This window comes from Dermacentor variabilis, chromosome 9, assembly GCF_050947875.1.
Source record: "Dermacentor variabilis isolate Ectoservices chromosome 9, ASM5094787v1, whole genome shotgun sequence".
Lineage (NCBI taxonomy): Eukaryota > Metazoa > Arthropoda > Arachnida > Ixodida > Ixodidae > Dermacentor > Dermacentor variabilis.
In genome coordinates this window covers 137,552,438-137,564,557 of record NC_134576.1, presented here as the reverse complement: position 1 = coordinate 137,564,557, position 12,120 = coordinate 137,552,438, and the positions used below count along the sequence as shown (strand labels likewise).

The 12,120-nt window shown below is 47.1% G+C and overlaps 1 protein-coding gene across 1 annotated transcript; it reads left to right on the top strand.

Moving 5' to 3' along the window:
* Window positions 1-6,062: 6,062 nt before the first annotated feature.
* On the top strand, window positions 6,063-11,672 carry LOC142557657 (uncharacterized). The gene is made up of 5 exons (XM_075669656.1): window positions 6,063-6,205; window positions 7,035-7,336; window positions 9,376-9,530; window positions 11,001-11,241; window positions 11,524-11,672. Exons 1-5 carry the CDS (start codon window positions 6,079-6,081, stop codon window positions 11,662-11,664), a joined length of 966 nt encoding a protein of 321 aa, XP_075525771.1. The 5' UTR covers window positions 6,063-6,078; the 3' UTR covers window positions 11,665-11,672.
* The last annotated feature ends 448 nt before the right edge of the window (window positions 11,673-12,120 follow it).

Sequence of the window (12,120 nt, the reverse complement as noted above, 5' to 3'; positions counted from 1 at the left end):
TCTTCAGAAGATCGCCTTCCTAAAATGGCCGATCCTGCTTCTTGCCTACGCCTATACACTCCACACGCTAATCAACGTTGGCCTGACCTTCATGCGCATTCACAACATGATGAAGGTGCTCGACATTGCCAGCTTTGTCACCAGGTCCTTCTTCGCGGCTGTAAATCTTCAGCTGGCCTTCGAGATCAGCACGCCATCAAAGAGGCTCCTGCAGCGTTTGTCGATTGCAGACAGCGGTGATGCTCGCTCGCGATGCTGCACTTGGGGCTGGCTCCTCAAAGCATTCGTGCTCGGCTATTTCGTTCTCGAGATAGCTCTTTCCACTGACTTTGTGCTGAACAGCAACATCAGCGAGTACTGCAGCGATTTCCTCTATGGAACGAACGTAACCACGACAAACCTAACAATCGATGGTGTAACAGCGGCCGCGTTCTTCAACCTCGTCGTCTTCGACGTCCTCAGCGTCGTACCGGGACTCCTGATGGCTGACTACGTCACGGCAAGCCTAAAGGTCAAAGAGCGCATACATATTTTCAAGGACATCATCTCGAGGAACGTGAAGAAAGGGCTGACTCAAAGCCAGGATGTGAAGCGCTATCAGGATATGTCCTACGACGTCTGGAAGGACATGAAGCGCATAGACAGCATCTACAGCACGCTCGCCTTTCTATGGTTCTTGGACATCATCATCAATTTGGTTCTGTCCGTGAGGAGTCTCGCCAAAGGCGTAAGCTCTCGACAGTCTGCCCTGGACTCGACGTACTACGTGGTCATCTTTCTTATCCTATCCTTGAGCGCTTCGAGCGTAGACACTGAAGCCAGAGAGCTCCTTCAGGAAGCCAAGCAACTGCGCTCAACTATCAGCGGGAATGACTGGCAGTCCAGTGGCCAGGTGCTTCTATTGGAGAATGGCCTGCAATCCTCGCGACTCGTGCTCACAAGCGGTCACTTCTGCGTCATAGACAGACCGTTCATACTGGGAGTCATAGGAGCCATCGCAACGTACACCATCTTGCTCGTACAGCTCACGCCCGCCGGCCCTTGAGCGACAACTTGAGGGGAAGTCAGTGTGGCGTCACATTCTGCAAAAAAAAAATCTCACGCTGGAAATGATAGTGGATTCAACTCAACCCAAGCACGAACCTTGGTTGCGGCCTAGTATGTAGCATTTCGTTGTCTGCATGTCCAGTGGCAACGCGCGCCGTCTTCTCACACTTTGCCCGGCGTGTGTGACTTCCAATCTGCATGTATTCTTCGAAAGCTTCGGCAAGGCAAGCGCTGCGATGTCCTTGCAAGGCCAACGCTGAAATTTACGGAAAGATTGGAAAGCACTGTACCGATATTCATATTGATTCATTATTGTACCGACCGTGATCATAAGAGAGATAGAAAGAAAATGAAGAAAGCTTCGGCCGCCTACAGTTCTTTTTTTGGCAAATATCGCCTGCATATGCTAAGTCATGCTATTTTCTGTCTAGATATTCGACTCTCTTGCGTAAAACTATGTATAAGTGTTCACGAATTAGTAGAAGTACGGGAACTCATGAGAAACCAGGTTGCGTAGTCATGCTCTGTTATTCCATCGTGTTTTTTGTTCCTCTTATTTTTATTCCAGAAATAAATTTGTGAAGCTGGATATTGTTCATCTCGGTGCTTGTTTCGGCAAACCAGTCTTCGTGAAAGCAGCAAAAGCGTGCGTGTTTGAATGGGAGATTAAGTGATTAAACTTGTGATGAGTACGTTGATTGCGATTATAGGCAAAAATTATAATTGACAGAACACAGTTGACAGAAAAAAAAATGTGGGGTTTAATGTCCCGAAACTGCACAGTGTGTTTTTGTTATGAAGGATGCTGTAGTGGAGGGCTCCGGATTAACTTGGACCACCTGGGATTCTTTAACGTGCACCCCATGCACGTGACACACGGGGCACAATAAATCTAATGATTTTTGCTTAGAAACAATCCTCAGACGTTCTGTAAACAAAAGAAAACAAGTCTTCGTCGATAATCTTAAGAGAAGTCGGTGGAGAACTTATAAGCTGTCTTATTCATATCGGTAAGACGACCGTTACTAAGTGCACGTGCTAATAACAGTGAAATGTGTGCGAGAAAGTTTGGCTTTCTTTTTTTTTTATGAATGTTTCAACGTTTTCGTGAAGCAGCTTCTTGCAGGTGTGCTCGCACATAGGTAAGGAAAAATTTCTCGAAAGATTGCCCATGTTCCTCGCAGTGATGATCGACTGCACGCTTGAACCGGCAGTTCGTTCGGGGCAGCTAGCAACATCAACATGAAGTGAGAAACAAAACAAAGGATCGTGCATTGATCAAATTCACCATTGCTGAGAGGTCAGACTTCAGCTAATTAACGCTTCATTCGCCCTTCCGACGAGCGATTATTTTTGCGATACCGATGACGTCGTTCATAAAATATTCAACGTCGATCGTTCTCGGTTGTCAAGGACAGTCTTCGAGCACGAGCCTATCCAGTGCGAGTGGAAACAAATGGCTGTTTTTAATTGTCATCAAGGAACAGTGTAGCTTGAGAAGCGATCAATACTGCGTGGAAAGACGAGGCCAGACGACAGCGACAACCAGTCTTCTGGACATACCGTCGTCGAGAAGCCCCCGCATAACAATGCTGAGACGCATTAAGGTTGGGGATGACGCTTTCTGGAGCCCTTCTATCTCCATCATCGTAAGCATATACTCCTGCTATATCGGTGCACGCACACAGAACCGCACGCTAGGTGCTCTTAGTCTTGCAGCCCGCAGGGGTGAATCAGTGACCGTGACGTTCCTGCGCTAAATACGAGTTCGTGGATCCGACACCCGGCAGCGACGGCCACGTTCCCATAAGGACGGAATGCGAGAAAGACTCGTGTAGTTAGGTTTAGGTGCACGTTACCTCCACCCACCCTTTCCCCCTCCCCATGTTATGGACGAGCTGGGTTCGTCCACGCGTTTTTGTTCAGAAAAGGTTAAGGAAAGGACGAGCTCAGCTATCGACGATACACTTCTCATTTTCTTTTATAGTACTGTCAAGCTTCACTTTTTGCAACACCTGGTACATATTTTGTATAAGTAAACGCTTAAAATATTGTCTACATTGCCTTTCTTACTGGGATTTCAAAGCAAAAAAAAATTGCTCCATTTTCAGTCAGAATATAGTGTGACACGGAATGAAGGGGCAAGGAACCTCAGGTAGCTGAAATTGAGCCACAGCTCCACACTGCGGCGTATCTTTGTTAACTATTTCTCTTGGGACATGTACTGCCTTCCGACGCTAACCCTCGGTTTAAACTATTACCATTTGCGAGGTTTCACTATATCAAATTAATTGGTTTAATTTCTCGCAGAAACACAGCGACTGTGAAGGATGCCGTAGTCAGGATTTCCGGACGAATTACGACCAGCGCGGGTGTTTAATGTGCACCTAAATATAAGTATACGAGTGCTTTTGCATTCAGCATTTGTAGGAACACGGCCTCCATGGTCTGGAATCGAACCCAGGACCTTGAGCTCAGGAGACGAAAGCGATATCCACTGAGCCACCGCTGCGGATTGCGAGGTTTCACCGACCAGCAAAAGTCGCCGTAGTGAAAAGCGGTGTCGGCTTACAGACAACGCGGATTTAATTGTTTTGCGGTCGGCGGTCTATATACAAGATATCGGGAATTCTCAGTACAGCTGCCCAAGACAGCTTCACTTCACGTGACCAACGTAATCAAAGCCTACTTCATTGAATATATGCTTGGAGTTTATAGCCGAACGATGCACCTGATAAGAATAATACGATGGAGCTTTTGATTCTACAATGTTTTCTGTTGTCCTAATAAATATGGTGTGTTCTTGAATAGACGCTATGGATGGTTTGATTGCAAGAGTGTGAAACAAATAATAAGAGTACAATGGCTAGATAAGCTGGTCGCACGATCTTATGGCTACTGTTTTCATAAATTTGCAATGATCTTTAGTGGCAGTAATCAAAGTCGGAAGTTGGTTCCATTTTTGAGTTGTGCGTGGCAAGATCGACTGCAAGAAAGTTTTACCTCTATAAGATGGAACATGGAATTCATGAATGCTATCTGACCATCGCAAATGTGACTGGATGAAAGTTCAGCTGATCACACATGTACGGGTGGTATACTAATTTGCCTGGAGTTTCTAGTGAAAGATTGCTCGAAACAGGAGAGCGCTATTCCACCCACGAAAACATTTACCTGAACACTATATTTCGGCACCGCAAGGAAATTAAAATATGGTAGCTTACAACGAAGAGTTAACGTCACCGGCAATTGGTGATGTATCTTTTTCATTTGCAAAGCGTTCATTTAAATAGCATGGCCGTTTTTTTTTTCAGGACCGCCACTGTAATGATTTTGCTTTTAAGCATACAGTTCAAACAAGGAGAAACCCAGATTTTACTAGCAGCTACAATTTCGTGAACCATTAGTCGAAAAGTGAGCGAAGTTTGAGTTTGACCATCCACTCAATAAGGGCAACGTCATTGGCACATTGGTACATGGTGGTGTATTTGCCAGTTAAGTGACACGAAATGGAGCATCGAAGAGTCGAATCCGCAACCTCACGCTCATGAATAAAACTCCGCCACAGCTACTGAACCACCACGGTGGGAGTTACCCCGCGCTGAGGATTTCCACAATTTACAGCAGTGCCAGAACACACAGCCTTGCGGCCATAAGAGGCAAAATTATACGAACCCCATTCGCGATGACACTTCGAAACGCTTATCACGAGGCAAGGGTAGCGCTCAAACGTCACAGCACGAGCGATACGCGAGCTCTGGCATTGTACTGGGCAAACCTCAGTGTTGGACACTCGGTCAAGCGTCGGTCAGCGTTCGGAACGTCGTTCCAATTTTTTCGCTGCCCTATGACTGGCGTCGGCAACACAGGTAGGGTAAATAATATATATATATATATATATATATATATATATATATATATATATATATATATATATATATATATATATATATATATATGGAAAGAGAGAGAGAGAGAGCGGTAAAGCTTCCAGCACTCTCCAGAAATCAGTTGGGTAAAATATTCGAATGGCCATAGCCGAAGGAATTTCTGAGCGATCAGTCATAAGAATTTCGAAAGAGCAGATGCACAAGTACAAGTGTCACAAAGCTCGTAGACTCACATAGCATATGAAGGAGACCAGGGTCAAAAGATGTGCGGACGTTTAGGCAGCAATGCACGCCAACGCAGAATTTTCGTCACAGACGAGGTAGCGTTCAGTACTACTCAGTTTTTAAACAACCAAACAGGGTACTGATAGCAAGTCTGAAAAGAAGCCAGTGTCAGTGGAAGGATTGCCTCAAGCGCTTCTCACCCTCAATTAGTGATGGTTCTTGGGGCAATAACTTCTGATGGAAAGATGAAAATTTCATTTTTTTTTTCGAACATGGAGCGGAAGTAAACAGCTCAAGTTGTCGTGTAGATGTCCTGAAGAAGGAGGTCCTTCCTTGGACCGAATCACTGTGGAAACCGTCAGTGGACGCATGAGCACGATTCCGCGCCGATTCACAAGGCGAACGTGGTGCAATAATGGTGCACGAAAAACTTCCTTCCTTTAATTTCCGCTTCAGAATGGCCTCCAAACATCCTGGTTCTAAATACGCTTGGCTATTCAGTATGGTCTGTGTTAATAAGCACATTCTAACATACACCCGCCTTTTGGAAAAGTGGATTTGGATTTGCGTATCTAGTCTATAACACAATAAAATAACCTAAAAGTGATTTAGTTACAGTGCGTCGCAACCATGCTACTGGGCTTTTTTTTTTATTCGAGTGCAAAAGCATTTGCCGCAACCTGTAGCCTCTCGGTCGACTACGCTTGTTTTGTCGGGTCAAGCACAGACCCCCCCGCCGGCTTCAGCTTCGTCCTGCTGCGACCGACCGACGCGTCTGAGGAGCAAGCGCTCCGGCCAGAGACACGTGTCCAGCGAGAAGAGCCTTGTTCTCAAGTTGGGCGTCTGCTTCCTGTACGTGGTCGCCCTGCACAACGTCGTGTCCACCACGTTCAAGTGCGCCTCCACCCGGATCCCCATGAACGTGCTCGACGCCGTGTCCGTGGCCTGTCGCACGTTCTTCGCCGCACTGACGTCACACCTGTACTACAAGAGCTACCCGGACGTCGCCCGCTTCCTTTCCCGTGACCGGAAGCTGGACCCAGGTTAGAACTCAGCAACTGAGAACTACTACTACTACTACTACTACTACTACTACTACTACTACTGCAATAGTAGTAATAGTAGTAGTAGTAGTAGTAGTAGTATCAGTAATAAACTAGTAGGCACATAGTATAATTAACGTCAGGTGTCATTTAAGATGAGAAATCACGCGAAAGCACATCTTCCACGTCGTGTGTGCTGAGAGGCTTCCATTGTGAGCAGTATTTACTCTTTATCTCTTTTCCTCTTGCATATTTTCTCAAATAGACGTCAAGCCATCATTTAAGCACAGCATTCTGATATCACCAGTACCTTCCCGGATATTTCCTGTCTCCCCGCGATGATGTCAAATAGCCAATAATAAATAACGGTACACCAAAGCAAACCGTTGATTTATTGCCTTCAACTTTACAGTACAAACGCGTATCGTGAAGTTCGTAACTATAAAGTTAATTAATGCAGTTACTTAATTTAGTACATGAATGGCTTTGGTTCTGCTGCAAAGAATTTCCGCCTGGCCAAATTCATCAATATAGTGACGAAATTCGAGTAACTCTACTAGGCTTCAAAAAAAAAATATTGTTCGAAGAAAAAAAGAATAAAAAAAATCACTGTGTACTGTAGTACTAGCTACCACTTCAATTGCCGGGCGCGAAATTCAATGAGATAGACTTTGACCTTCATTTTGCTCTCTAATAACCAACCTGTTCCCACTAAACAAGCGCCAATAGATTATTGAAGAAAAGTCCCGACTAAACTAACTCTGTGTTCCTCGTTAATGTTCCTTACAAATGTGTCCTTACCCGACTTCGGTGCTACGGTCTCCGGCAGGACTGCACCAGGCGCTGAAGAACAGCGTCGCCATGCGGCGCAAGCGGTGGCTGGCCTTGGGACTGGTGGCCGCGTACGGGGCTGCCATGGCGGTGCACCAGTGCGTCTGGCTCTACCGGTACGGACCGTTGGTCTACTTCCGCAGCCAGCTGTACGGCCTGGACCCTGTCGCACTGCGCATGCGCCCCAGCGTGGTCGCCTTCGCCGCCATAGTGGACTTCACGGCGTTCAACGTGGCCGTGCTCGTGCCGGCCTTCTGCATGGCGCACTTCGTCGGCATCTGCGACCTCGTCGTCCTCAAGGTAGGCCGCACAGCACAGCCTGACTGAAAGGCGGGTGAGTCGGTGCGGATTCATATAGGGCTCGGGCAGCGCGGCATAAATCGGACAAAAAATAAAGGTACCTAGCTTGGATGATGTAACGGTTCTATTCTAATTATGTTCCTTTTCACACACTGTCGGCGGTCCGAGTGGCGCACTGCTAGGGCTTGTTACTAGAATGCGCCGGTGGTGAGGGTGAATGAGGGGAAAAAACATACATAATAAAATGGAAGAAACGTAATAGATTAGGTATGGAATGGAATACAATTGTTGCTACATTTAAAATTAACGAAAATGAAAAACAACAGCAGAATTTAGCGAAATGAAATCGCTGCATTATGCCAGACCTATCAAAGCAATTTAAATGCCGATAATTACCTATAGTGGTTACTTACCGGCACCTGTGTCGCTAGATTTGTTATAAAAACGACCATTAAATAACTGCTACAGGCAAAATTAATCGTCCTTGTCGCTGTTCGAACTTATTACTGTTCGTGTGCGAAACAAGTGTTCCGCGCAACAACCACTGCACACAGTAGATCCGCCGAAATTATAAAACTGTAGTAGCCGCATCTTCTGAACCTTGACTAGGACGAGTGGTCCGCCGAGGCACTGAGGCAAACCACTCGGCACGTGATTTGTGGAGCGATAAAGAGCCTATAGCATTGCAAGAACTAGAACGCAATATGCGAAAGCCCAAACACCACCTGGACCCACCCCTCCGACTCCGCCTTCTATATGGATTATCAGAAACGAGACAAGTGTTCTCTGTCGACTGTGGCTTGGTGTCTATCTTTCACGAACACGTTTTATTGCCGTATCAGAATGGCTGGCAATGCTACCTGTGATGACTGCCGCAGCAAGGAAACCATAGAAAATTCCATTTCTCATTGTCCTCGCTACAGCTCCAAGGGACAGACGCTCGCGACAGCGTTGCCACGCCTGGACTACCGGTTGCTTTAAGTGCAGACGATGTTGGAGTGCGGCTTATGCAGTGCTCGCGCCAGAAGGTGACGAAGGCGCTTGTGGTGTCCCTCTATTCAAGTGATATAGTTGAAGGACTCCAAATACTCCAGCGTTGTTTTTATGCATGTGCCTCTGCATCTGTTATCTCTCTCTCTCTTTCTTATATTCCAAAATATTATTACCTCAGGAACCAAATGCCCTCAGTGCTGTGCAGCACTGGAATGTAGAACATAACCATTCAATTTATTCCCCTTCGCATAGGCGCCAGTATGACGTCATCGGGACAGAATGGGGAGGGCTTATCACATGTTCGAGCCGGTTACTCTTCATAGATTTGAGCAACGATATGGAAAATTCAGCACGTGGACTTCGCCACGCACTAAAGGCGAATGCAGAGAAGCCAGCTTTCACGATCGCTTTCGAAAGAGCCACGCACGCAAGTAGGGACAGCGCCTGAGGCGAATCACAAGTTCCATGCATGACTTATATTCTGAAAACACTCGACGGCTACCTCGGCTATCGTCTAACCGATGTGAAATGCGGCAATGCTGGTTGTATCTCTTTGGTGCGCCCATGTATCTGAAGCTCCCTTTTACGTATTTTGGTACACGCTGAAGAAACTCCGGCAGCGCAAAATTAATCCGCAGAATTTTACGGCGTCCTCATGGCCCATAGAGCAGATTTCTGGCGTTCAACACCTATCCATCCCTCAGCCAGAGTGCACGACGTCATAAGGTTTAGCGTTTGCTGAGCCTCATGGTCTAAAACACTGTCCTCTGCTGACGCTGATGAGTCATGAATCGAGGAACATAGAGCTAACAGCGAAGGCGTGAATCATGTTGTTTTCCTTGCGAGCCGCATTCAAAACTCTCAGACAGGCCTTTTTTATTTACGCGCGCTTTCTTGCACCTTCCATTTTATTTATTCTCGCTTTTTACTTTCCCCATTTGTGTGACCCTCCCCTAGAAAGCGAGTCCTCATATAGTATATGTTTACATTAACATCTGTTTAATTAACAGCTATGAACGCTTTCTCTTTCGCCGTGCTGCGGACAGGGAAACCGTTTCCGCAGCATGCTCCAAGCGTACTGCGCCTCCGGTTGCGACGGGCTCAAGGTCAGCACCGTGCGAAAGCTGCAGGGCTCCTATGCTGCCCTCTGGGAAGCGGCGCAGTACATGGACAAGAAGCTCTGCGCTGCGCTATTCTGCTGGTGCGTGCGCGAGTGATTCGCTACGATAAGGTGTGTGTGCCGAGATCACTGATAATGTTTGAACTTAGGTACACGTAATGTACAAGGTAAACATACTTGGTAGCGAAGCTTCCATAGAAGCCCATACGTTGAAGACATGACGGTTCATCGGCGGTTCATAAAGCCCCTTAAACTCCGTAATGTAGCGCCTCGCTTTGATGAAGATCGCCTCCTCCTCGCGCGTTCTGGCCGAGACCGACACTGCGTCGCTATTGGCGAAATAGAACCACGTAGGCCCTCGCGGCGGCTTCGTTTGTTTACAAGTCGTGCTGAAGCGTCTACGGAGTGGCGAGGAGCGCATGTTGGCGCCGTTGCTATTCTGTGTTGTTTCGTATGCTACGCTCGAGCGGTGTAGGCGGCGCCACGACCGAGGAGGGAGTGTGAAAGAGAGGAGAAACCAGGAGGAGTGAAGGCGGAGGAGGAGAGCGTCGCTACTTTACGAAGATTAAGGGGCTTTAGCGGTTTATGGGGATTAGCGCCATCTTCCGGAGGAACACTTCCGGCGGAAGAAAAAAATAATGTTACTCCATATCCGTTAGAGACAGTAGTGACTTCATTTTGTTATCGAAGGCGCGAAATTTCTTTTGGTGGCAAGCCATTAGAGCTGTATATTCAAATGCCCCGCTATTCAACTTGATGGGCGTTTCGAGATTTCAGCGCGCGAAGCGATGCAGGAAAAGGCCAGCCGTACGGGTGTCCAAATCGCACCTCTGCACAGAACATGCTTTGTTTGGAGGCCGACGAAAGCTTTAGGTGTACAGTTATGGTCCTATCGTCGGACGCCAAAGCCGTCGGCCAGCGCAGTCGCACGAAAACAACTAAACAATTATCTGGTGGTCGTACCTCACTACTTTTGACTGAACAGGTTAAGAAACGATGAAGCTACCTGCGTCACCAACTTCAGACAAATGTTGACAACCAAACAGCACAGCGTGTGAGGGGAGCGTATTGTAACAGGTGAACTTAACGAGCGCGCCTTTCTGCAGACTTCAAGAGCTGCATTGCATTGCAAGAGATGGCGGTGTCAACGCCCCCTCTTACGATGGGCGCTGAAAAAATAAGGTATTTACCGATAACAATAAAATAGAATAGAGTTGTCTTTTCTTTACTTGTCACGCATATATAAAATTGACTAGGAATCCTATTTTCGTTAAATGAATCTAACTCTGTCTCGCTTTAATAATAAAAAAAGTCGCTTTTCTTTTCTTTCCCAATGTTTGTTCCCTCCAAACATAGTCGCGCTTCAATAACTGCTCCCATAACCGTCCTTGCTACTAATAAACTTGCTACTCAAGACTTGAACACATAATGTCCGCTCACAGATATTTCTAAAGCAGGCCGATCTGATAATAGGTTGGTGAATTATATATATCACACGCTTCATCGCGCGTGTGAAGTTGATACCGCAGCTGAACCCCTCTCGTACCGCAGGTACGTGGACACTGTACTCAACATCGTGGTGAGCGTCCGCGCCGTGTATCACACGCTGGCGCACTACAACGCGTACTCGGCGTCCGGGGCATACGTGCACGCCGCGTACCTGGCCGTCGCCTTCCTGCTCGTCTCGCTCTCCGCCGCCAACCTGGTGGCGCAGAGGAGGCACCTGCTGCAGGACATGTGCCGCCTGGTGTGCACCGTAGGCGGTGCCGAAGACGACGAGCTCTGCAATCAGGTGCGCAATGTCTGTCCGTCCGTCCGTCATCTTTACGCCACTCCGATTATACCAAATCTTTCAAAGCTTCCCGTCGTCATCACACCGCCGTGATAATGTCATCGCATGCCATCGTGGTCATCACTGCATCGTCGTCACGCAGTCATCGTCACGCATTCGTTGCCTTACCATCGTCGTGATGTCGTCGTGTCCATTATCGTAAATGCAGCTTCGTCATCTGACCCTCGTCATGCCGCCGTCGTCATCTGTGTACTATAGCTGTCATTTCGCTGTGCCTTGCAGGTGATGCTGCTCCAGGAGGACGTCGCCAACGGGCAGCTGGCGTTCACCGGCTGGAACTGCTTCGACATCGACCGTCCCTTTATCCTCAGTGTCATGGGAGCGGTAATCACCTACTCTGTCGTACTGCAACAGCTCACTTAGACGAGCGCCTGTCGACCGAAATAAATATGATAAGATCATTAGATTCTAACTTTTTCTTTTAAGTCCAACAAGCCTCATCAAAATTAGTGCATAGTTTGTGGAGAAAAACGATTTGTCCGATTCAGTGTATGAAGAGCTTCCTCTTCCTCTAAAGCTTCCTCTTAATATATGACAAATAAAACGCTCGACAATGGGCCATCTCACGGGCGCCTCGGATCAGAACATTCACCGAAGTTTTAAGAATAGCTAACACCGTTGCAAAAGAGGGAGACAATTTACCAGCAGCAAACACCTCGGAGTCAAGATCAAGCGTTTGTTTGCTGTTCACTAAGCAAGAAGGAAAAAGAAGTGTTATTTGAAAAAAAAATTACGCCGAACGAGACATTTAGCTGTAGCTCAACCTGGACACACTATAAACTTATCCTGAACAAAAACCTCCCAAGTGTTTAAAAAGAA

Excerpts from the sequence above, each read along its gene's own strand:
- LOC142557657 (XM_075669656.1), top strand. The coding sequence starts at position 6,079 with ATGAACGTGCTCGACGCCGTGTCCGTGGCCTGTCGCACGTTCTTCGCC. Across the intron at positions 7,337-9,375 it reads GCGACCTCGTCGTCCTCAAG|GGAAACCGTTTCCGCAGCAT; the intron begins GTAGGCCGCACA and ends TGCTGCGGACAG. Across the intron at positions 11,242-11,523 it reads ACGACGAGCTCTGCAATCAG|GTGATGCTGCTCCAGGAGGA; the intron begins GTGCGCAATGTC and ends TGTGCCTTGCAG.